This window comes from Apodemus sylvaticus, chromosome 7, assembly GCF_947179515.1.
Source record: "Apodemus sylvaticus chromosome 7, mApoSyl1.1, whole genome shotgun sequence".
NCBI classification, from domain to species: Eukaryota; Metazoa; Chordata; class Mammalia; order Rodentia; family Muridae; genus Apodemus; species Apodemus sylvaticus.
The window spans coordinates 39175860-39201711 of NC_067478.1; the positions used below are offsets into that span (position 1 = coordinate 39175860).

Below are 25852 nucleotides of genomic sequence, written 5' to 3' on the forward strand. Positions count from 1 at the left end.
CTCTGAGTAATGAAAGCCTCGGTTTTTGTTCTATCATAAATGGTAAATAATTATTTTTGTTTAGATCAAATAGGGATTCATGCTTTTATTGATCAACAAATCTGCTTAAAACATATCTTTGTGTCTCTGCTAGACACAACTAAATTAGGATCACACAGACACATAATATTTTAATAGTGCTGGAATCCCACTTTGTATCCTGAGCACAATTAAAAGTTCTAGTTCTACAGTAGATCCATGATTCTAATTAGTATTTCTCAGAAATATGTAAAAACAAAAAGACAAAAAACTATAACCACTGTGAAAATAAGTGTTCTGGGAGGAACATATAGACCACGGATAAGAAGCAAGCAGTCACCCGTGTTTTACATTTAATATCATTGTAATATTTGACTGAGTTGGGATTTTACTGCTGTCAACAAACACCATGATAGAGGCAAATCTTAAAACTGACAACTTTTAATTGGGGCTGGCTTACAGGTTCAGATATTCAGTCCATTATCATCAAAATGGGAGCACAGCAACATCTAGGAAGGCATGGTACAGGCAGAGCTAAGGATTCTACATCTTCATCTGAAGGCTGCTAGTTGAAGACTGGCTTTCATGCAGCTGAGATAAGGTTCTTAAAGCCCACACCCGCAGTGAGACACATACTCCAACATGATCACACCTTCTAACAGTGCCACTCCCTGGGCTAAGCATATACAAACCATCACAATATTTAATCACAATAAAGAGAGGACACATTACCATAGAAAAGCATACTGGGTACAGCTTCCTATGATCATGTATAGACAGTACAGTAGTAAGGCCTGACAGTGCAATGGAAAGTTCCAGGACAGTAGCTGTATATGAGGGAACTCTTGGCTACATCCAGGAAACTCACACATCCACCCTCACAATCAAGGAACACGCCAACCTGGCCAGTTGGTTTCTCTATGTGGTGATGAAATGTTGGGCAGGTAGTGAGGAGGCTGTATTGATCATCGTCCTTCAAACATACAAGAAGAAATGCACCTTCAGATCCAATCTCAAAGTTTCTCTTCTTTAACCAGACATTGTTACAGACCCCTACAGCCCATTGCTCATGGTCCTTCAAATCCAGCTCCCAGTAATATTTTCCAGTGGTGAAGCTCTCTGCTCCCCAGGAAGCACGATAGGATCCAGGCACAGCCAGAACTGGGTTTTCATTGTAAGGTCTAGAGGTGAATCTTCTCACATCAAAAAGTAGGCTTGGGTTGCAGTTGAATATGATTAAATTTTGAAAGAAAATTTTCACTGTGGGAAGAGACATTTTAGTTAAAACGAATACTCATATTTGTCAGGAGAGAGAGACAGAGACAGAGACAGAGAGACAGACAGAGACAGACAGAGACAGGGACAGAGAGACAGATCCCTAGAGATTTCCTGGATTTTAAAAATAGAAAGTGTAAGACTGGAAGGGTAGTTATAATCCAGATAAATCAAAGTCAAGAGTTTTCCCAAAGAAACAGAATGAACACATAATGAAAAATTTTTTGAAAAACTTTAGAAGCTGCAGAGGTGGAAATCACAGCAAATAACAGCACAGTTCTGTCAGGGGCTTTAGTTACACCAGGCAAACAAGCTGTGCGCAATGCAATGAGGACCACCCCCCCAAAGGCTCACCCCCCCCAGAGTCTCCATGAAATGTTATTCCTAAATCCTAGGTCTTGATTGCTCATCTTATGGTTTCAATTTAATCCCACTATGAAGATTTGTATCAAAGATATCTAAGCATGCATTAGAAGTTGTTCCCTAGTAGCAATTTTCTGCATTTAACTAAACCATGGTCCTCTGACAATTTTTCCTTGTGATGTTACAATCCATATTTTGATCTCCAAGTGTGATTCAAACTGCCCCATGTTGTATCAACTTATTTTACTTTTTATTTTTATTGCCTGTGATATATGGCTTTGTCTGTTTGGGTTCTTTTTTAATGATCATTTTTGTAGTTTCTTTGAGATAGGATTTCTTGCTATATACCCTTGACTGGCATGGAACTCACTATGTCAATCTATTTAGTCTCAAACTCTTAGGCAATCCTCCTGATACCATGTTTTTCATATTGGGGTTTCAAGTGGGCGCCACTATATCTTGTGAATTTTAATCTATGGAGTATAATTCACTTTCAGATGTTTCTTATATTGTCAATCTACTATCGAAGTGTTTTAAAAATATTCATTTTTTAGATACATTCTTTATTTACATTTCAAATGATTTCCCCTTTCCTGGTTCCCCCCTCCCTGAAAGTCCCATATTCTTTTAAACTTAGTTTTAGAAACATGTTTTTTAAAGGATGAGATAGATTCCCGGGCTGTTTTATATTTTCTTGTTCTGAGAACTTCTGTGTACATGTTGTGAACGTTGCAATAAATGTTATATGTAAACTCTAAAAAAAATTCAACTGATAGGTGAGCATGGTTTCACATGACTTTAATTAAAGCATTTTGGAGCCAGAGGCACGTGGATCTCTGTGAGTCCCAGACCAGCCTAGTTTACAGAGCTAGTCCCAGGATAGCCAGGGAGACAAAGAGAAATAATGTCTCCAAAATAAAAAATATCAATTGCTAAAATATTTTATAGAAAACATAGAAATATCTTGATAGCTTAATATATATTAAACTGTACTGAATTAATCATTCTGTGTGTCTCATTGGACAAATACTATATTTATCAGCCTGAATGACGTACATCATTTAATTGGTATTCATTAATCTTTGTTTGTAAAATGACTGTGTGCCTAAATATGATTACAATGTGGCTTAACTAGACATATCTTTTTAGGGAATTAAAATATTCATTGTACAAAGGTTATCTCCCTGCTGAACGGCACCTCTGGTCATTATATCAGTGCTGACACTCACCTTGGAAGTAGTTGAACCTTACAGTCAACCCAGTATTGGGTTGGGCACTGAGTTTTGGTTTCATACCCTGTGTCAGCTGCACTGACTCACTCCTGCAAGGAGAAGACATTGATCAGCCTATGCTACAGATATCACCCCAGTGATGAGGAGAAATCTTCAGTCAGAGCTGAAAACCTTTGTCATACAAACAAAGGTATGTATTAAAATCTTTGTCATACAAACTGACAACTGAAGTTCAATCTCAGAAACCCATGGTGTAAGGAGAGGAAAGACTCCTGAGAGTGCTCCTGTGTCCTGCACACATGTGCACTCACATAGGTATTCCTAACAAATCAAATCAATAAAAGGAAACACTTACCTGAACATTTTTCACACAGAACATTTTCTTATATTAAAGAAATCCCATGGTCAGGAGACAGGGTGGCTTCCTCTTAGATGCTCTCTCTCAAGCCCTTCCTGTTACCAACCTCTTTCCCATGCTTCCAGCCCCTTTCTTCTACTACCAGGAAAGTACAGTCCATGGGCCTCAATGATTAGGATTTGAAAATGACAAATTTTAGCTCAAGCCCATTACATACACTGCTTCACTCATAGGGAGAAAGAAAAGACACTGTCTGGTGAAGACAAACAGGCTTCATATCCATGAAAACAATCCCAAACCCATCATCCATAACTAAGTATTTTCTGTATAAAGTGTATTTGTACATTGCTAAGAGAGCTTGTTCATCTTTGTGACAATAGTTCAGGGTTATCCTGGCTTACACTGAGGATTAAACTCACCTTCTGAACAAGTCATCCAAATCCTGCAAACAAATTAAGAGAAGCTTAGATATCTGAAGGAACAGCCCAGAATGTGGATCTATATATACATAAAGATTTTTTTAGAGATTTATTTATTCATTTTATGTATATGAGTACACTCATGCTCCCTAAAGACACACCAGAAGAGGGCATCAGATCCTATTACAAATGGTTGTAAACCACCATGTGGCTGCTGGGAATTAAACTCAGGACTGCTGGAAGAGCAGACAGTGCTCTTAACTGCTCAGTCATCTCTCCAGTCCATTAAGTTTTATATCATTATATAAATATATATGTAAATTTTATTATCTTTATATAACTGTCAGTCATTGCTACACCAATTCACCTTGCAAATATATATTCATGCCCCAGAGTCCATTGTGGACTTGCACAATGGAATGAATTCTTAATGAAATCAGGCTGTGAGAATATTTGGGAAGCATATGGGTAAGAATTATACACTACTTTGTAACATGCAACTGTCTGCAAAGAGGACATTCTTTGATCTTGGACAAAAAGCATAGAATACTTTCATTAAGGGTACTTCAAAATTGTGGCCTAACCCCTACATGTTGGCTCATATCTGCAGCTTTAGAATTTTGGGTTTAGGGCTCATGAATCCTGTGAATACGAGGCCATTGTACACCACAAAAGAAGAGCATATATCAAATCCCCCACCTCCCAAAGAAATATCAAAAACACAGCTTTCAAACAGAACAAACTTATGGTAGACTACTTTAAAACTGCACTAACATCCAAGTAGAGGTAAAATGGCGTGTTTGGTAACAAGAATCACTTAATTTGGGGTTTCAAAGACACAAGCTACAAACACAAATAAATGAGATATTCCATATGGAATCTGCTGACACAATGTCAACAAGCTTGCTCTTTTTAGGATATTACAGAAATTATCTCTCCAGATTTTTCTTAAAACCTGATAATAAGTACAGGGGATATAGAACGGGATCTCAGATGTAAAAGTCATAGGTGTGGGCCTCAAATAATCAATCTGGTTCAAGCACTGTTCCATGCTTACCTGCAGCAGCAACACCTCAAATGGCTTCTGGGACATGGCCTTCAGCTCCTGATACAATTCTATTAGTTGACTCCTCTTGTGGACCATCATGGCTTCACTTTTCCTGAGCTCCTCTAAAATAATATTGCTTTGATTTTTCATACACTCTATATATTGATTCTCTTCTTCATGGACGGGTGGATACAGTCTGCTATACTCTTTCTTGATCATTTCCCCCCGTAGGGCCACGTAGTGCTGAAGGAAAAGGGACATCCTAGATCACATCTGGAGAGTATTTGGTCCTTTCCATTGAATTCTTCTATGTTTAAAATTCACCTACAGGATCCCATCAGGGTGCTGCACATGCTGATTTACTGTCCCCACTTTTCAGAAATTGTAAGTCATTTGATTTTATACATTTCTTCATTATTATTAGAAGAAGCAAACAAATCCATTCTTTTTTCCCTTACCATTTTCTTCTGTTAAATGAGATTCTGAGATATCTGGAAAAAAGGTTTGGACTGATAATATGTTCACTCAAAAATGCAACTTTGGGCCAGGCAGTGGTAGCACATGCCTTTAATGCCAGCACTTGGGAGGCAAAGGCAGGCAGAGTTCTGAGTTTGAGGCCAGCCTGGTCTACAGACTAAGTTCCAGGACTGCCAGAGCTACACAGGGAAAGCCTGTCTCAAAAAAACAAAAAAAGAAAAAAAAAAGAAAGGAAAAGAAAAAATGCAACTTTGCATATACATAGCAACCAAAATTCCAAGTGGAGTCATAGAGTCTGGTGTACTCTGCTGAACACTCAGAAATTCGCCCATTAATGTCAAACTTTTCTACCAGATGGCTAGGTGTTTCTGTGTTCAAAATTGGATTTTGCCTTTACAAATTTAAGGTAAATATAAAAAGATTTCCTAGCATCACATCCCATGTATAATCCTCAAATTGCAAGATATCTGCCTCTGGTTCACTTTACACATCAGTCTCATACCCACCAACCACTGAAAGATTGTTCTCCTCTCTGCATTTAGAGTCTCCTGCTGTTCTTGGATCTTCTTCAATAAAGATGCCATTTGCTTTTCAAGTTTCAGCTGTAATAAATAAATAAATGTCATCCTTACATAAATAATGAGTTACCTGGCGGACAATCTCTAGCACTGAACACAATTACTTTAGAGAGGTTAGAAGAAAGATCACAGTGCTGTTTCTTTTTATTTTTATTAACTATGGAACTTTAGATTTCAGCCCATAGAATTACAAAATACAACCACCATGAGCTCAAGTAAAGTGATGGGCTGTAATTGACAACTGTCTGGATAATTAACATCCAACCCGGATCCCGGTTCTAAGCCGCTCATTCCAATGTACTTTTGGAATTTTAGTCTCATGTCATTTTCACTTTTTAAAGATGTAAATTTACCATGATTATAATTTTCAGTGACATGAATATAATGAATCGTGAACCTAGAAATGATATTTATATGTATGCACCTCTCAAAGAATGTTTACATTTTATAGTCATTCCACATTCCCTGCTTAAAATGTGACAAGATTTGGAGTACAGTGGATTCCTCAGAATCAGGACACGCATCTCCCTGTGGTCTGCTAAGCCTCCTTCTTTCAAGCTCTCAGCCTTTTTTTTTCAGAAATATTACTTACCATTTGCATACAAGCACGTGCTCCAATAGTGCAGTGTGTGTGACCTCTGTGATCCTGGGAGTCAGAACACAATTGGCAGAGGAGGGCCATGCTCTCACCACAGAATGTCGTCTTTCTCTCCTTGTGGGTCATGCACTTGTGCTCCTCAGAAATCAAATACTTCATGAGCCTGTTTTCTCTCACAGTGGATACCAGAATCTTCATAGTGTTGTTATTAATGAATGTCCAATGGGATGGTTGCCTACATATAGGGCAGAGGTCAGGGATTCCAATGTCTTCCAAAGAAAAGATGAGACAGGCCTTGCAGAAGGTATGGCCACACCTTAAGAAGACTGGATCCATAAAGATGCCCTGGCAAATGAAGCAGGTGAGTATTTCGTGGGGGAGTTGTGAATTGTCTGACTCCATTTTTCTGAGGGGAAAAAAGGAGAATTATTATTATTGGATCAGAGAGGAGTAGCAAGGGACTAGACAAAATGTGATTCAACTTATGATTAAATTCTGATTATGGCAATACAGACATATTATTTTTGCCCAAGAATTTTCCCTACATATTGACTGATGTGACACCATTCTAGATCTAACATCTACATTCCTCCTGAAGGCTTCAGCCCACATTGGTATGTTTTTAAAGGCCAGAGACATTCCTCTCCAATGTTGTAGAGAAAATAATACCATACGGAGGAGTAATCCAAGTCCTTCTGCTCCATAGGCCGGCCTTTCACTGCAGGCATGTGCGTAAAACAGCTCCTGCATTTGTTGTCTATCCAAGAAAATACACACTACTTCATGCCTTCTCTACTAAATACTTTTGTTTGGTATCTGACTCTTACTTTCTTATTATTTAGATTCTACTGCCTCAACCCTTAGATCTTCATGGGAAATATCACTCACTTCTTTCTGCTGCAAAATGCCTAAAATAAGAATTTATGCTGTCTCCTACTTCAAGGATATCAAGGTGGGGAATAAATGGTGGCGGGAGCTCAAGGCAGCTGTTCTCATGACTTCCAAAATCAGGAAGCAAACAGCAAAGGAAAGCTTGCTCCTCAGCTCCCCTTCCCCCTTTTTCCTCATTGGAGCCCTCAACCCATGGGCTGGAGGAATGATCTCACCAACATTTAGTGTGGTTCTTCCCAATTGAATGAATCTAATCCAATAGATTTTCAAAAATATATCAGTTAATTTCTATAGCAAACCTGCTCCCCTCAGGTTGAACACAAGGGGAATTCTTTTTTAAGATTATTTATATTTTATATATGTTAGTACACTGTCATTGTCGTCAGACACACCAGAAGAGGGCTTCGGATCCCGATTAAAGATGGTTGTGGCTGCTGGGAATTGAACTCAGGACTTCTGGAAGATCAGTCAGTGCTCCTAACTGCTGAGCCATCTCTCCAGCCAACGGCAATTCTTTGTAGATACTTGTTTACTTCCTCATTTCTAAGTGAGGCTTGGTTATCTAACCAACAGGTACACATTTCCAATCTCTTTTAACTTTCACATATAGAAATAATCTCAGGCCCAGCAGTGGTGATGCATACCTTTAATCCCAGCACTTGGGAGGCAGAGGCAGGCAGATTTGAGTTCAAGGTCAGCCTTGTCTACAGATTCAGTTCCAGGATACCCAAGGCTATCTACATAGAGAAATCCTGTCTCAAAAAAAAAGAATAAAAGAAAAGAAAAGAAAGAAAAGTAAAGAAAGAAAAGTGAAAAGAAAAGGAAGAAAGAAATAAAAGAAAGAAAGAATCTCAGTTTGATTGCAACAAATTTTTGTCAAAATAATTAAGCTACTACAGTTGGACATACAGGGAATCAAATGGGTTTAGCTGGAGGTTTGGTGTATTTCCAATTCCACTATCAATATTATCAACAATTGGATTAGCAAAAACATTGGGACTTTAATGCTGCCTTCCTTAATTTAGTTAATGGTTATGTTTTCCTTTGGCATGTTTTTTTTTGTACATTAGACATTTCACTACAAAACAAGAACACAAAGATAACCCAGATGAAATACAGAAATGAAAAATTGCACCAGATTTTAACCAGAATGTACTCTTATGAATAAGAGAGTGGTTAGTTTTCTCTACTTTAATTACATGTAACCTTCTAATCTAACATACCCAACACTAGCAGGAATAGCCAATTCTACCATGATCGTACACTTAAGTACCCATTTATACTGTGAGATCTTCCCTCCTGTAATTTATTTTATTTTATTTTGGGGGGTTTTTTGGATTTGGTTTTTTTCGAGACAGGGTTTCTCTGTATAGCCCTGGCTATCCAGGAACTCACTCTGTAGACCAGGCTTGCCTTGAACTCAAATCTGCCTGCCTCTGCCTCCCAAGTGCTGGGATTAAAGGTGTGCACCACCAACGCCTGGCTTCTCCTGTAATTTGTAACAGAAGAACAAAGAAAAGTCTTTTGCTGAAAATTGAGTTTTTATTTCTATACTTTCCTAGATATCTTTAAATTCCAATGTCCTTAAACTATTCAGGGCATTTGTTAAGCATAAAATGCTCTTGAAATATTTAAAATTTAGACAAAGCACAAAATTGAAAAGTATCATGAAACTATCTTTCAATATAATACATCAGATCAACTAAAATGTGCATACTGATAAATTTAAAATTATCTATAACCTTAAGCCACATTATATCCCAAGAAAGAAATCCAAAGGCAAACTGAATCAAGTTTTGCTGAATAGCAAAATATAACTTCTAAGCAAACACCTGTTTTTATTCAGTTAAAAATAGAGACTATGAAGGAATTTTCTCTTGTAAATTGTGCACTTACCCAAGCAATTATCCCCGTGCTCAGCAATGCTTGGTAGCAATACAATACTGGCTCAGTTCTGAGATCAGATCCTCAGAGCGCAGGGGTCTAGCAGTGTCTGGACCGGAAGGTTGAAAGCACACTGTGGTCTGATCTGAAATAGAATGAATCTGGTGGGCCATAGGACTGTGCTTAGAGTCTCGAAAGGCCACTCCCACTTCCGCCCATGGTGGCTTTTACTGATGCTTCCAATGGGTGAGCTTCTCTAAGTGGGATTATCTAAATGGATTGGAAGATTGAACTAACACCTTGACCAATCTCCACAAGCAAATCTCCCCCAAGGGATTTGCTGAATCACTGTATAGTTTATTGTGGTAGCTCACACCTTTACCCAGAGTTCACGGAATTAGAATGCTGAACCAGGAGGATTTCTAGTTAAAGGCTTTCCTAGAATGTGCAGTGAGAAATTTTCTAAAGAAAAATATTAGTAATTTTACAACACTGTTTTACTGTAACTACATATTATGCAATGTGCTTATACTTTGATACTTTGATTTTCATCAATGGTGACATCATTAATCTCTCATTCTAACAAATATCAACATGAACATCTTTTTAGTTCTTTGGAGGATTTTTACAACTTCTTTTGCTCATATTGATCTCAACTGCTACCTCTTCCAAGTCTACCCCATTTACTAACTCGACTTTCGGTTCTAAAAGGTGGAAAATGCATGAATCTCCCTCTGTCTACTTTTGACTGCGTATAGTGACAGTAGACTTCAAAGATGCCTAGCTCCCAATCTGTTGAGTTCACATTAACCAAACAGTTGTGTGTTAATGTTGTAGATGTGAAATAACTAGGAACCTTCCACATCTCAGTCAGGCTTTTGCATGCTTTGCATCTGGATGGTTTATTTTTTAATATGTTCTTAGTTAAAATAAATTCCATAGTTTTTCATCTCTCTTCCTTTCTTACAGGTCCTTCACAGAGGTGGTTACCAGAGCTTCAGCTAGGATTTTAGGTAGATTCTCAAAGTTCAAAATGTCATGGTTTGGGTAGTTTTTTTCCTCCTCAAATGATTTAGTCAAGAGGGGAAAAATCCTCACAAGAAAAATTCTAGCCACTTGAGTTATACTTAATTCCAGATGTAGTCAAATTACTATCAAGAACAGTCATCACAAGGGCTGAGCACTTTGTATTGGGTGATCAGTTAGAAAGGTTATCCCTGATACAGGCTAATTCTTTGTCTAGGTGTCAGAGCTAAGGTCTTCACCTCAGCAGCCAAAGAGCAGAGAAGCAGACTGCCTGCCCTCACTCACTCCTTTCTTTTATTCCTGTGTGCCTAATCTATTGGATTGATGCTCACAGGATGGCTATTCCCTCTTGTTCTCTGAAAGGCCCTCATAGACATACCCAAGGGAATAGCCTGTTGATTTCCTAGGCATTTCTTTTTTTTCCTTGAAAATAAATTTTTCTCATGAAGCAGGTTTCCCATTTACAGCTGCCCATTATTGGGTTTGATGCACTGCAGACAACAAATTCCTTTAATATGTAGAGACATTCCATAATTGCTCTAACTCTAGAGAATCATGACTGATACAGAAGTTGGTACTGGGGCCTAGAATATTACTGTGATAAGCGTTTTCATGTTTTTGTTTGGAAGAATGTTGATTTGGTGACTTTGGTTGTGGAAAGCAGTGAAGTGCTTTAAGTTGGGCTTAGTGAACCATTCTAGTAGGAATATGGAAGACATTGGTGCTGAAGGTGATTTGAACTGTGGGAAAAGAATGTCAGTATGAGACCTAGAAGCTGTTCTTGTCGTATTTAGTGGGAAAATGTGCCTGCCTTTTGCCCTAGGCTTTTATCTTCCCTAGTTTTAAGAGTCTACCTGAGGGTAGGTTGAAGAGACTCAGATTAATTGCATTGACGCGTCTCTTGTCAATTGCATGGAAGTCTCAAAAATGCCCAGCATGGACTTTGTTCTCTAATTAAGTCTCATGAAGAGTTATTTGAACAAGTATAGAAAGCTTTGAAAGAAAAAATATAAAATGTTTTATTCAAGTATTAAAGGGGGCGCCAGCTGGCCAGTGGTGGTGCAGGCCTTTAATCCCAGCACTTGGAAAGCAGATGCAGGCGAATTTCTAAGTTTGGGGCCAGCCTGGTCTACAGACTTAGTTCAAGGACATCCAGGAATATACTGAGGAACTCAGTCTAGAAAAAAAAAAAAAAACAACCTAGAAACAGACAACAACAAAAACAAAACAACAAAAGGGGTTGCACTAGGAAGCGAAATGGAGCTTGATCGTGATTTCTAGGCTATTACATTAAACAAAGGGAGTGGTGATCTTGGAGCAAGATCCCCCCCAGCTAAATTTAGATCCAGGCATAGTGATACACACCTTCAATCTCCACATTAAGGACACAGAGCCATGCAGATCTCAGAGATAAATGTACAGAACAAGCCGGGCGGAGGTGGCACACGCCTGTAATCCCAGCACTCTGGGAGGCAGAGGTAGGCAGATTTCTGAGTTCGAGCCAGCCTGGTCTACAGAGTGAGTTCCAGGACACCCAGAGCTATACAGAGAAACCCTGTCTCAAAAAAACAAAATCCCCCCCCCCCCAAATATGTACAGAACAAGTTCCAGTACAGACAAGTTTAGGCAGTGAAGCAGGTGGCAAACAGAAAGCTAGTGATAATGAAATAGAACAAGGGGGCCATGCCCCATATCCTTCGTGCAGCAGAACTCAGCAGCTTCTGTCACTTAGACCTGGCTTTAGAGTCAGAAATAGAAGGGACTATTGGGGTAATTGATGCTGGTTAGCTGGAGCTACGAAATTAGAGGGGATTAAAAAAAGGCCAGCATCACTGAGGTGAAATCTTCTAGGAAGTGTTTTCTCAGAGTACAAAGAAGTTGTGTTCCAGAGATAGCTAAGGCTGTACCTGGTACTGCAGCTGGAACTGATAGTGTGAAATCACCCAGGTGTTACAGAATTTGAAGGTCTGCAGGAGTTGTGGAGTAAGCTGAGGCTTGCACATCCCTGACTTGTAACATGAATTGCTTGCTGTTTCCTTCCACACAAGTGTTTGGCTCTAGTGGTTTCAAAAGTTATAACAATATATAGTTCATTTAATTGTTTGCTTGTTCCCTTAGAAACAGTTCTTAATATTGCATTATCTGAAAAACAGACATCTTTGTTAAAGATTTATTTTTTATTATATGCAAATATACTGTAGCTGTCTTTAGATACCCCAAAAGAGGGCATCAGATCTCATTACTAATGATTGTGAGCCACCATGTGGTTACTGGGATTTGAACTCAGGACCTCCTTCTGCTCCTGCCATATTGTCATAGGCACACAAATGTACACATGGCCTAAGGTGTCTGTGTAATGCCTATTCACAAAATATGGTGACCTTCCTGAAGCACCATTCTGACTCTGATTACTAACTGGAAATAGGAAATGAGATCATTGTTTTTGAATCAGAAAGAAATTTATTGTCCTATTTATTATAGACTGAAAAAAAACCTATGAAAATGGAGAAGCTCTAGAAAACTCTTTGCCTCCTTTGTGTTTTTATTTTTTTTATTTTTTTATTTAATTATTTTTTATTCGATATAATTTTTTATTTACATTTCAAATGATTTCCCCTTTTCTAGCCCCCCACTCCCCGAAAGTCCCGTAAGCCCCCTTCTCTTCCCCTGTCCTCTCACCCATCCCTTCCCACTTCCCCGTTCTGGTTTTGCCGAATACTGCTTCACTGAGTCTTTCCAGAACAAGGGGCCACTCCTCCTTTCTTCTTGTACCTCATTTGATGTGTGGATTATATTTTGGGTATTCCAGTTTTCTAGGTTAATATCCACTTATTAGTGAGTGCATACCATGATTCCTTATCTAAATTCTCTTGTTATTGCGATGAGTGTTAACACAGAATATTTAAGCTACAGGTTTAGAGAGATGGCTCAGCAGTTAAGAGCACTGACTGCTTTTCCAGAGGTCCTGAGTTCAATTAACAGCAACCACACAGTTGCTCACAACCATCTTGTAATGAGATCTAGTGCCCTCTTCTGGTGTGTCTGAAGACAGATACAGTGTACTTTATTGTGTTTGTTTATTTAATTATTTATTTATGATGAAATAAATAAATCTTTTTTTAAAAAAGATTAAAAAGACATACCAAAATCATTTAGAAAATGACATTCATCTAGTAACATTAAAAACCTAATTCTGAGCCAGGCATGGTGGCTCACGCCTATAATCCTAGCACTTGGGAGGCAGAGACAGGCAGATTTCTGAGTTCAAGGCCAATCTGGTCTATTGAGTGACTTCCAGGACAGCCAGGACTACACAGAGAAACCCTGTCCCAAAACAACAACAATAACAACAAACCAAAAACAAAAAACAAAAAAACAAAACAAGACAAAACAAAAAAACCTAATAATGTGACTGTGTATATGGCTCAGTAAAGCATTTTCTTTGCAAGCCCATGTACCCAAGATCGATTCACTCCCAGAACCACATAAAAAAAAAAGATGTTCGTTGTGGCACATGGTTATAGTTTCAGAGCTGGGAGCTGGAGGATCTCCTTGTGCTCAGCCAGTCTAGCCTCATTTGTGAGCTCCAGATCAATAAAAGACCCTTTCTCAAAGGAAAAAAAATGGTGTTCGTGGGACAACACTTAAGGCTGTCCTTCATCCTCCACATACATGTGCATACATGAGCAGGGCTGCTTGGTTTCACCTGCATAGTTGTGTCCTCCAAGGTCCCTTCAGAGGTGCCCCTGCCATCTGGGCTACAGTTAGGGTGAGGTCAAGGCCACTCCCAGCTGCCAACCATGTGTGCCAACCAACTAGGCTGGAAGTCGGAGGAGACCTCACCTCCAACTGCTGTTGTTCCTTTGAATTCTGGCGCCACTCCCACTCCACATCAAGTTCAGTGGGTCTCCAGACTTGGAATAGACAGGTGGTGCGGAGCCTGTGGTAGTGCACACAGAACAGGATAGGCACTTGGCAGGTGCTCACCATGCCCTGGAATGCCCTGGAAGAAAAGACCACTGAGAACAGCTCCAGACAGTGCTCCAGGAAAGGCCACGCCCATGTGTTCTTCCGTCCAATCGGTGCTAGAGGGAGGGGCATCCTCCATTTCCCTCAACTGAAGGTATAATGGGAGCTGCTTGGAAAGCTAAGCATTCCTTCTTTTCTGTAGGTGTGTGGTTTAAGTGCCCGGAGGGTCAACCAAAATGTGGACATGCAAAGTGAATTTAGAGGCTCTGGGTCTGTGGAGCAGGGTACCCATGTAAACTTCCTAGGGGAAATGTGCAGCAGCAAAAGGGATTTCTGGATTGGAGCCTAGGTCCTGGGGAGATTGGGACTGGACAGCCTGGTTGAAGGCTGCTTGCTTTCTGGTTCCTTGGTCCCACCTTGGGTGGGTTCTTATACAGCAGGGTTTGCAGAAAAATATGCTAGGCCTCTTGTGCTATTCAGAAGGTACTGGTGACACCCAAGAGAAACACAAATCCTCTCACCTGAACAATGGCGACATCATTCCTCATATGGTCAAAACAGCTGCAAAACGATGCCAAGTTAAGGGCAATATAGCTTAGTTTTCTACTTGAAGTATTAGAGCAATAGGAAGTGGAGTGTGCTGCTTAGAATTTGTTTCTTTTCCTTAGGTGGAGGGGAGCCCATAGCATCCAAGAGAATTTGTAACAGAAAGTAACTTGATTAAAACCTGACTCTTTTGAAAGGTGTGTAAGAAACCTAGATTTATATTTTTGTCAGCATACATTTTTACCATTGTGAATTAGCATCAGCTTCCTGTAAATGTTTTCTGAAATAGTGCTGGTAAACTAAAGCCAACCAACTACCCTTGCTTTTTCAATTTGGAATGACTGTAGTGAATGCATAGGGTACAAATTAAAGTTGTGGGACGTACCTGGTCTGAACAGTGATGAACTATATCCAGAAGTTGATGACCTGAAGACAAATACAGCTTCTGAGAGAAGATCATTGTGCTTTAGTGAAGTGGTCTTGTTTACTCTTTCTATGCAGTTCATATTAATAGTGTGTCACTGTACTTCTTTCTTTCTGCCAGCAGGGAATGCCAACCCATTGGGATGTCTGTGGCCTGTAAAGATCCTAGAGCAGGAGTGCATGTGAGTGCTTCTCTGGTTTGTTTTCTGCTGAACTTTTTTTTTGGTTTGTTTTAAAGACTTATTTATTTTTATGTATAAGTACACTGAAGCTGTCTTCAGAAGCACCGGAAGAAGGCATCATCAGATATGTGTAAGGATGGCTGTGAGTCACCATGTGCTTGCTGGTGTTTGAACTCAGGACCTTTGGAAGAACAGTTGGTGCTCTTCCCTGCTGAGCCATCTTTCCAGCCCTGTGTTGAACTTAATGAAGTTGGTCTAGTCTATGATAATCCTATCATGAACCTGAATTCCTTTTGAAAAACCACAACTATGGATCTGGCTTCTGAGATGGACCATTACAAAGGTCTGTTGTGTTCTGTTTTAATTTTGGCAGTTATGTAATGCCTGTGTTTCTTTGTTTTTTATTTTTAGGGCCAGTGACACAAGATTTGAGAATGAAAACTAGATGTGATAAACATCCAGAAAAGGCAGAGACAAGAAGAAAATGCACAGTATTAGTGCTGGGATGTTTGAGATGGGGTCTCCATGGCCCTGGCTGTCCCTGTTAATCTGTCTAGTGATCAGGACAGCATCTGGTATGGCCTGCAGAGTTGATTCTTGTACATTTTTTGTGGGCTGTATGTAAATGGATTGTTTTGCCAATCCATTGAGGGTACTCTGTTCTGTGAAGGTTGTGGTGAGCTGACACAGCTGTACAGACTTAGCATAGTGAATGCAATCATGAACTTAAAGCAGCAGGTCACCATCTCAGTGATTATAAACTTGATCGTGAGCTATTTCCTTAGGCATCCCACAGTGGATATTTGAGAATGCTGCAATAAACATCCAGTTGCATGTATTTCTTCAATTCAGTTTGTGTCAGAAGATTAACCAGAGTGCCCTGGTACATGTTCCACTTCCATGGTTATTGAGTTTTCAGAGCTAATGATCTTTGACTGATTGGTCTTTATTCCACCTGTCTCTGCTTCCCAAGCAGTAAGAATAAGTGGGCTTTAATTTCTAAATTCTTAACTGCTGCATACTTCCATTTTCCTTTGTGGTAATTGACAAGGGTTGAACTTGATTTTTTTTATTGGCAACAGTATCTCAAAATTGTCCTGATACTCAGCTATAGAGATGGCCTCAGTTTAAAGAAAAAGCCACCATGCCTACCCTTAGAATACTATAAAATTGGTAGACTTCAATTTTTTGTTACCTATATAAAGTAGTGTCACTGGTTATGGATAAATTCTTCTGGTATGCCGTTGCTTTGTGGTAACACTTTTCATGACAGTTCTCAGTATCCCTGGCTATCTGAACTCTGAACTTGGCTGATCTTGAACTCGATCCTCCTGCCTCCCCAACTCTTGGATTAAAAGCATGTCAGTCCACCCCTCTACCTAGTTTATTATTAAAGTCAAGGTCTTAAAATGATTTTTCACACTAAGCACCAGGAATCTAGTTTGTGTTGTTTTTTTCCCCCTATATATGTTAAGTTTTCCTGGTAGCATTGGTGAAAACTTGCTACATTTGAAAAATGAGTTTTCCTGTGGATACAAAGTTCTTTGTGGATTCTCTACATTAGGTGCAGCTGAATGTTTAGTCAGGTAGCTTATTTTTTAGGATGTCAGAATTCTGTTTGATACTGTTTTTTTTCCTTGTTCCTACATTCTGTTTTGCTATATCACATGTTATTTGTTGTGCCTCCTTTTTATTTATTTGAAGAAATATGAATTTCCCTTTTTTTTCTCTTTATTTTGGGTTTTTCGAGACAGAGTTTTTCTGTGTGACCCTGGCTGTCCTGGAACTCACTCTGTAGACCAGGCTCAGGAAATTCATGCTGGGCAGTGGTGGTGCAAGCCTTTAATCCCAGCACTCTGGGAGGCAGAGGCAGGTGGATTTCTGAGTTTGAGGCCAGCCTGGTCTACAGAGTGAGTTCTAAGATAGCCAGATCTATACAGGGAAAACCTGTCATGAAAAAACCAAATCCAAAAAACCTATATATATATATACAGGATGCTGAATAAAATCAAAAGCAACCTTACAGAAATAGAAAACACAAGTGAAGATTTTCTATGTTGGTTGATTACTTTGGAAGAGTGCATCACTGTTTAGACCTGGAGCTCCTTCACACCAAACTGGTCTTAGGAATTTTTGGCAATCCTGCCTCCCAACTGTAGATTACAGGTAGGTGTCACCAAGCTAGCCAGAGAATCCTTCCTATTAAAGGATTAAACAAATGGAGGCCAAAACAGTTGAACTTTAGGAAACATACAGCTAGCCTTAAGGAACTGCATGAATAAAGCATGGTATGGTTTCAGATGTATTTGTGATACAATGGGATCTTGGTATTAATGGGATGGGAAGAAATGGAATGCAAGATAAGGCTGAATGCTAAGTACATTGTAGTTTCTGAGTAGATGAGTTCAAATTGCAATGGTTTTCAGTAAGAAACTGTGATAATAATTTGATGTGTTTATTGTACATTGAAAGAGAAACATGGTCAGTTTTTATAGGTTGGGGATTAGGGGTGTTATGTTTACGTGTGTAATTGCACTTTTAGGACAGAAGGGGGTGCTGAATCTCATGCTAGAGTTCAGATGCTGTGAGGGAGCTGGGTCCTGAACTTGGGTCCTGAAATGAGTAAGCACATTTGACCATTGAGCCATCCTTATTATTGACCTGAACAAGAGGCAAGTCCAAACAAGGAATCGTTTTAGTGGGAAGTAAAATTAGTTTCCATTAAATTTAATAACTCAAACCTTTTAATACACACTGGATGACATTTTTGACTAAACCTTTTAATTATAGATTCTGACTGAATAATTCTTTTTGTTAATAAAGGGCTTATACTAGTTATCATCCCTGACATCTAGCTTGTTAAGAAACCTACCTGAGAGCTCAATAGAGACTCAAGTCTTAAAAAAAACTGGGGTGTGGGTCTGCGGCTGGAGAGATGGCTGCAGTTCAAAGAACCTGGGTGTTGACAGTACACACCTTTAATCCAGGCACTCCTGGTTCCAGCCTCGCACAGTCCCTCACCCTAACACCACTCTCCACCGCTTAGAGAGTGGAGATTCCCCCATCCCCAGAATCCCAGAGATGGCTCAGCAGTTAATAGCACTGACAGTTCTGCAAAAAGTCATGTGATCAATTCCCAGCAACCACAAAGAGGCTCACAGCCATCTATAGTGCAATCTGATGGCCTCTTTGGGCATGCAGGTGCACACTCTGATTGAGAAATATATTTAGATAGTTTTCTTTTGTTTGAATCAGGGTCTCAATATGAAGCTCTCTGGAACTTAAGTTTGTAGGCCTGGCTGGCCTTGAACCACAGATTGCCCTGCCTCTGACTCCAGACTGCTGGGAATGAAGGTGAATGTATCCTTCTTAATTAATGGCTTCTTGGCATCACTCCTCAGGAGGTCTGCCTGGGTCATATAAGGGAACAAGCTGAGCTGGGTGCTGGTGGCAGGCAGTTCTCTGTGAGCTGAGGACAACCAGGGCTACACAGAGAAACCTTTTCTTTGGAAACAGAAAACCTTTATATATTTATGCGCACACACATAAATATAAAAATGCAAAAGGAAAGACTCTTTGGGGACTATTTCTGTTATCACTAGAGGGAGCAGACCCCTGCCTCTCAGGTTGAGTAGTAGAAACCCCAAAGGAATCAAAGACTTAATTGTAGGACTTTCAAATATGAAGCCACTTTTCTGAACTAAAAGGTTACTACTTACTGTTGGGCACAGGAGGAGAAAGTGTTCCTAAAAGCTTATCTCAAACTGAAGGTCTGGGACTGGACAGATGACTCTGCTTTAGAGAGAGTATTACCGTTCTTGAGGACCTGTGTTCAAATCTCAACACTAATCTCTACTCTGGCTCCAACTCGAAGGGGGGACCAACACCTCTGATTTCTATGGGCACCTGCACTCACACATTGCACAGGTGCACAGACATGCCTAAAAACAAAATCTTAAAAACAAACTGAAGCCCAGACTGGATAACTGCACCTGCTCCAATAAAGAAACATCAACTGGTAAAGGGCCTTCCTGTCAAGCCTGACTGAGTGGAGTCCCACAAACCACACTGTGAAGGAGAAACCAACCTGTCCTCTTGCCTTCATGTTCATTACATGGTACAGCTTGATAGACACACAAAACAAGTAAAAATAATGATAGGGGAAAAGAGGGTTTATTTAAAGAGATGGAAGGATAGAAGAGAGACTCAGTGGGAGAGGAAGGCCCTAGCCTCTCAGACTTGCACCACAGTAAGGGGATAACTAAGAAGTGGCAGGGGATGGAGGATTTGGGATGGGTTGACCAGGTGGGGAGTAGTGAGTGGGATATAAAATGAATAATTTTAAAAAATAAATTTAAGAAAAACTGGGGTACAGACCCAAGCAGAATTCTCAACAGATGAATCTTAAATGCTGAGAAGCACTTAAAAAATGTACATCCTTAGTTATCAGATAAGGATAAATCAAAATGACTCAGATTTCATCTTCACAGTCATCAAAATGACTGAGAAAAAATCTCAAGTTACAATTCATCCTGGGAAAGATATGGAGCAAAGGAAACACTCCTCCAGTGCTGGTGTGAGTGAAAATTTGTACAGCCTTTTTGGAAATCAATTTGGTAGTATCACAGAAAACTGGAAATAGACCTATCTCAAGGCCCAGGTATACCACTCCTGGCTATACACCCATAAGATGCTGTATCATACCATAAGGACACGTACTCAACTAAGTTCTTAGTAACTTTATTCTTAATAAGTAGAATTTGGAAACAACCGTAAAATGGATAAAGAAAATGTGGTACATTTACATAATGGAATATCACTCAAATATTAAAAACAATGACACCATTAAATTTGTTGGCAAATAGACTAATCTAGAAAATATCATCCTGAGTGAGGTAGCCCATACCCAGAGAGACAAACATGGTATGTACTCAATTATAAGTGGATATAAGCCACTAAGTACAGGATAACTATTCTACAATCCACAGACAGAATGAAGCTAAGTATCAAAGAGGCATGTGAGAAACACTTCTGGAGTTAACATTGTTTGAGATTAATCATGAAGTGTCTGCCAACATCTGTCTTTGTTTTTAATTAAGATGTGTTATGGTCTACAAGTTCCTCTGCTTATGCATATGTCCTGAAGAGACTGTCCTAGTCTGATGGAAACAGCCTTAGTCAAACATAGACATTGTGTACCATAAATTTGCCACATAAGGATTTATGGTCACTGTTTATCTTCCTGGAATTGGTTATGCTTTGTGTTGATTGCCTTTAAAAGACATTGAGAAAACACACTAGCTGCTGGCATGGTATTCACCAACAGTCCTCCCATACCTCTTTCTGACATCTTCTTCCTGCCTTTCCTAGAATCATCCTCACTCCCCCAGTGGTGACTCCCACACTGACTGACCTGCTGGCTCCTGCCAGGGCCCAAGGAGTGATTCTTGAACCTCACTGAGAAGGGGAATTAAAATAGACATAGAGGTAGTCGGAGGGAGTGACTGGGTTAGGGAGTGTATGAGGAAGGTAACAGGAGAGATCAATTATGAGGAAAACAGAACTGGGAGAGGGGATTGGAAACAGTTTTGGGGAGGCAGGAGCATCTCTGGGAAGAGGTAGAAGCCGAGGACAGTGGAAACTCAAGGAATCTTTGAAGGTAACCTTCCCAAAGACTCTTAGCAATGGAGTATATGGAGCCTGGAAAGGCCACCCCCTCTTACCAGAAAAGACTTACAGTGGATGATGAGAACACCAAAACAGCCATACAACCTTCAACCCACAATTTGTCCTTCCTACAGGATGTTCAAGAGTACAAGATGTTCATTGAGGGAGGGGCCAGGCAAAGACTGACTCAACTTGAGACTTATGCCATGAGAGAAAGCCCTCCTTGACACTATTAATGATATTCTGCCATTCTCGCAGACAGGAGCCTAGCACAACTGGCATCTGGAAACAGATGCAGAGACCGACAGTGAAACATTAGGTAGACCTTGAGGAATCCTGTGGAAGACAGGGAGGAAGGATTGAAGGAACCAAGAAGTCAAGGACACCACAGAAAAACCTACAGAAACACTGAACAGAACCATCAAACAGAGGACATGGATGTGCTGGACTGAGGTTCTCTGTATATATGTAACAGATATGGAGCTTGGTGTTCATGTGGGATCATGCAGGAGCATGGCATGTCAGTGAACTAGTTGCCTGTCCTAAGCTACCTGTCTCCTAATTGGGCTGTGTTGTCCAGCCTCAATAGAAGAAGATATGCCTAGTCTTACTGCAACTTGAAATGCCAATGAGGTTTGATATCCATGAAAGGCTTTGTTTCTGACCAGGGGATGAGGGATAGTAGGAGGGAAAGAGAGGAGACACTGGGAGGATAAGAGGGAAGGAAAGCTGCAAGTGGAATGTAAAGTTAATAAATTAATGGGAAAAACACTCATGTTATTGAAATGAAAACAGATTGATCAATGGAAACAAATTAAAGACACAGTAATAAATCCAAACACCCATGGACACCTAATTTTTGAAAAAGAAACCAGAAATTCATAATGGTGAAAAGCAAACACCTTCAACAAATAGTGCTTATGTATTTGGATCTCAAGCTGTAGAGGAATGCAAATTGATCCATATCCATTACCCTATGTAAAATTCAAGACCAAGTGGATTGAAGGCCTCAACATAAAACAAGATACACTACAACTGATAGAAGGGAAAGTGAGGGAAATGCTTGAACTCATTGGCATAGAAGACAACTTCTTGAACACCAGTAGAGCAGGTACTAAAAACAGTGATTAGCCAGGTGGTGGTGGCACATACCTTTAATCCCAGTACTTGGGAGGCAGAGGCAGGCAAATTTCTGAGTTCGAGGCCAGCCTGGTCTGCAGAGTGAGTTCCAGGACAGCCAGAGCTACACAAAGAAACCCTGTCTTAACCCCTCCCCAAACCCCAAAACAAACAAACAAAAACAATGATTAATAAGTGGACTCTCATGAAACTGAAAAGGTTGTGTATAGAACAGTACACCATCAATAGGATAAAATGGCGTCTTTAGAATAGGAAAAGATTTTTCACCAAGTCAACATTCAGTAGAGGGCTAATATATAAAATACATGAAAAACTCAAGAAACTAGTCATCAACAAACTAAATAGTCCAATTATAAAATGGAATACACATGTAACCAGAGAATTCTCAATGGAGGAATTACAAATGGCTGAGAAACACATGTTCCAAATCCTCAGTCATCAGGGAAATGAAAATCAAAACTCCTCTGAGATTCCAACTTATACCTGTCAATGGTTAACATCAATAACATCAGTGACAGCTCATGCTGGAGAGTAGGGGAACAATCTGCAATGTCTGCAGCTGTAAAAACTTATAAAAGAATTATGGAAATCAATATAGTTCCTCAGGAAACTGGGAACTGATCTCTCAAGTCCTAGCTATACCACTATTAGGCATATACTATACTATCACAGAAACACTTGCTCATGTATGTTCAAAGTAGCTTTATTCATAATAACCCCAAACGGGAAACAACAATAATTTTCCCTCAAATGAAGAATGGATAACTTAAATTTGGTACTTTTATTCCCATGCAAAATATCATTTATTATGAAGTATTAAAAATAAACACTTCATCTCCGCTTCGGGATCCAGAACAGCCTGGGCTGCAACACCACATCTCCAGGTCCTGCAAGAGGCAAGAGGGGAATCCAGGAGGTCTGCTGGGAGGAGTCAGTGTGCTCTGGTGGGTCCAGCAGGCCCCTGCGGGAACCTTCAGGTATCTGCTTCAGGATCTGAAAAGCATGGGCCACAGCACCCTGTCTCCAGGCAGTGCAGGAGGTCAGCTGTGCACCAGAGGCCACCTGGGAAGAGGCAGCTTGCACTGGTGAATCCAGCATTGACAAGACCAACTAACACCAGTGAGAACTAGATGGCAAAAGGCAAATGCAGGAATGTCACTAACAGAAATAACGGCAATATTGCAGCATCTGAATGCAATTCTCCTTTAATAGCATGTTCTGGATACCCCATCACACCAGTAAAACAAGATTTGGATTTAAAATCACTGGTTATAATGCTGGTACATGAACACATGAAGACTTCTCACTTGAGACTATGAAAGCTAGAAGATCCTGGGCAGATCTCATGCAGACTCTAAGAGAACACAAATGCCAGCCAAAACTACCATACCCAGCAAAACTTCAATCACCATAGATGGAGAAACTAAGATATTTCATGACAAAACCAAGTTTACCCAATATCTATCCACAAACCCAGCCCTACAAAAGATAATAGGAGGAAAACACCAATACAAGGAGGGAAACTTCACCCTGGAAAAAGCAAGATAGTAACCTTCTCTCATCAAACCCAAAAGAAGTTAACCAATCAAATTTAAAAAATAACATCAAAAATGACAGTAAGTAACAATCACTATTCCTTAATATCTCTTAACATCAATGGGCTCAATGCCCCAATAAAAAGACATAGACTAACTGACTGGATACGTAAACAGGACCCTACATTTTTCTGCACACAGGAAACACACCTCAGGGTCAAAGACAAACACTACCTTAGAGTAAAAGGCTGGAAGATAATTTTACAAGCAAATGGTCTCAGGAAACAAGTTGGAGTAGCCATTCTAATATCAGATAAAATTGACTTTCAACCCAAAGTCATCAAAAGAGACTTGGAGGGAAACTTCTTGCTGGTCAAAGGAAAAATACAACAAGAAGAACTCTCAATCCTGAATATCTATGCTCCAAATGCAAGGGCACCCTCATTCATAAAAGAAACTTTATTAAAGCTCAAAGTACACATTGCACCTAACACAATAATTGTGGGTGACGTTAACACGGCACTTTCCTCAATGGACCGATCAGGAAAACAGAAACTGAACAGGGACACAATGAAATTAATTGAAGCTTTGGACCAATTAGATTTAACAGATATATATATATATATATATATATATATATATATATATATATATATATATATATATATATATAGAAAACATTCTATCCTAAAGCAAAAGAATATACCTTTTGCTCAGCACTTCGTGGTGCCTTCTCAAAAATCGACCATATAATTGGTCACAAGACAGACCTCAACAAATATAAGAAGATCAAACTAATCCCATGCCTCCTATCAGATCACTATGGAGTAAAATGGTCTTCAATAGCAACAAAAACAACAGAAAAACCACCTACACATGGAAACTGAACAATATTCTACTCAATGATTATTACTTTCTTGGTCAAGGAAGAGATAAAGAAAGAAATCAAAGACTTTTTAGAACTTAAAGTCTAAAATGAAAGTGAAAGACACAACATACCCAAAATCTATGGGACACAATGAAAGCAGTGCTAAGAGGAAAACTCATAGTCCCGAGTGCCTCCAAAAAGAAAATGGAGAGAGCATACACTAACAGCTTAATGACACACCTAAAAGCCCTGGAACAAAAAGAAGCTATTTCACCCAGGAGGAGTAGAAGGCAGGAAATCATCAAACTCAGGGCCGAAATCAATCAAGTAGAAATAAAGAGAACCACACAAAAATCAAGAAAACCAGGAACTGGTTCTTTGAGAAAATCAAAAAGATAGATAAACCCTTAGCCAGACTAACAAAAGGGCACAGAGACAGTATCCAGATTAACAAACTTAGAAATGAAAAGGAAGATATAACAACAGAAACTGAGGAAATTCAAAAAATCATTAGATCCTACTACAAAAGCCTATCCTCAACACAACTGGAGAATCTGGAGGAAATGGACAGTTTCCTAGACAGATATCTGACACCAAAACTAAATCAGGATCAAATAGATCAACTAAACAGTCCCATAACACCTGAAGAAATAAAAAGGGTCATAGAAAGTCTCCCAACCAAAAAAAGCACAGGACCAGATGGCTTCAGTGCAGAATTCTATCAGACCTTCATAGAAGACCTAACACCAATACTCTTCAAACTATTCCACAAAATAGAAACAGAAGGAACTCTACCCAACTCGTTCTATGAAGCCACAATTACGCTGATACCAAAACCACACAAAGATCCAGCAAAGAAAGAGAACTTCAGGCCAATTTCTCTTATGAATATTGATGCAAAAATACTTAATAAAATTCTTGCCAACCGAATCCAAGAACACATCAAAACGATCATCCACCATGATCAAGTAGGCTTCATCCCAGGGATGCAGGGATGGTTCAATATAAGGAAATCCATCAATGCTATCCACTACATAAACAAACTCAAAGAAAACAACCATATGATCATCTCATTAGATGGAGAAAAAGCATTTGACAAAATTCAGCATCCTTTCATGCTAAAAGTCTTGGAAAGAACAGGAATTCAAGGCCCATACCTAAACATCATTAAAGCAATATACAGCAAACCGGTAGCCAACATCAAACTAAACGGAGAGAAATTTGAAGCAATCCCACTAAACTCAGGGACTAGACAAGGCTGTCCTCTCTCTGCATATCTTTTCAATATAGTACTTGAAGTTCTAGCTAGAGCAATTAGACAACATAAGGAGGTCAAGGGGATACAAATTGGAAAG

The 25852-nt window shown here is 39.6% G+C and overlaps 1 protein-coding gene and 1 non-coding gene across 2 annotated transcripts; one reads left to right on the forward strand and one right to left on the reverse strand.

The window, feature by feature from the left end:
• Window positions 1–784: 784 nt before the first annotated feature.
• On the reverse strand, window positions 785–6768 carry LOC127690206 (tripartite motif-containing protein 43C-like). The gene is made up of 6 exons (XM_052189751.1): window positions 6361–6768; window positions 5697–5792; window positions 4723–4956; window positions 3666–3688; window positions 2886–2977; window positions 785–1278 (listed from the first exon to the last, which is right to left on the reverse strand). The coding sequence occupies exons 1-6, from the start codon at window positions 6766–6768 to the stop codon at window positions 785–787; spliced, it is 1347 nt and encodes a 448-aa protein (XP_052045711.1).
• Window positions 6769–15544: 8776 nt separating this feature from the next.
• On the forward strand, window positions 15545–15616 carry LOC127690312 (small nucleolar RNA SNORD50). Its single transcript, XR_007979040.1, has one exon. It is a non-coding gene; the product is annotated as a small nucleolar RNA SNORD50 (small nucleolar RNA).
• The last annotated feature ends 10236 nt before the right edge of the window (window positions 15617–25852 follow it).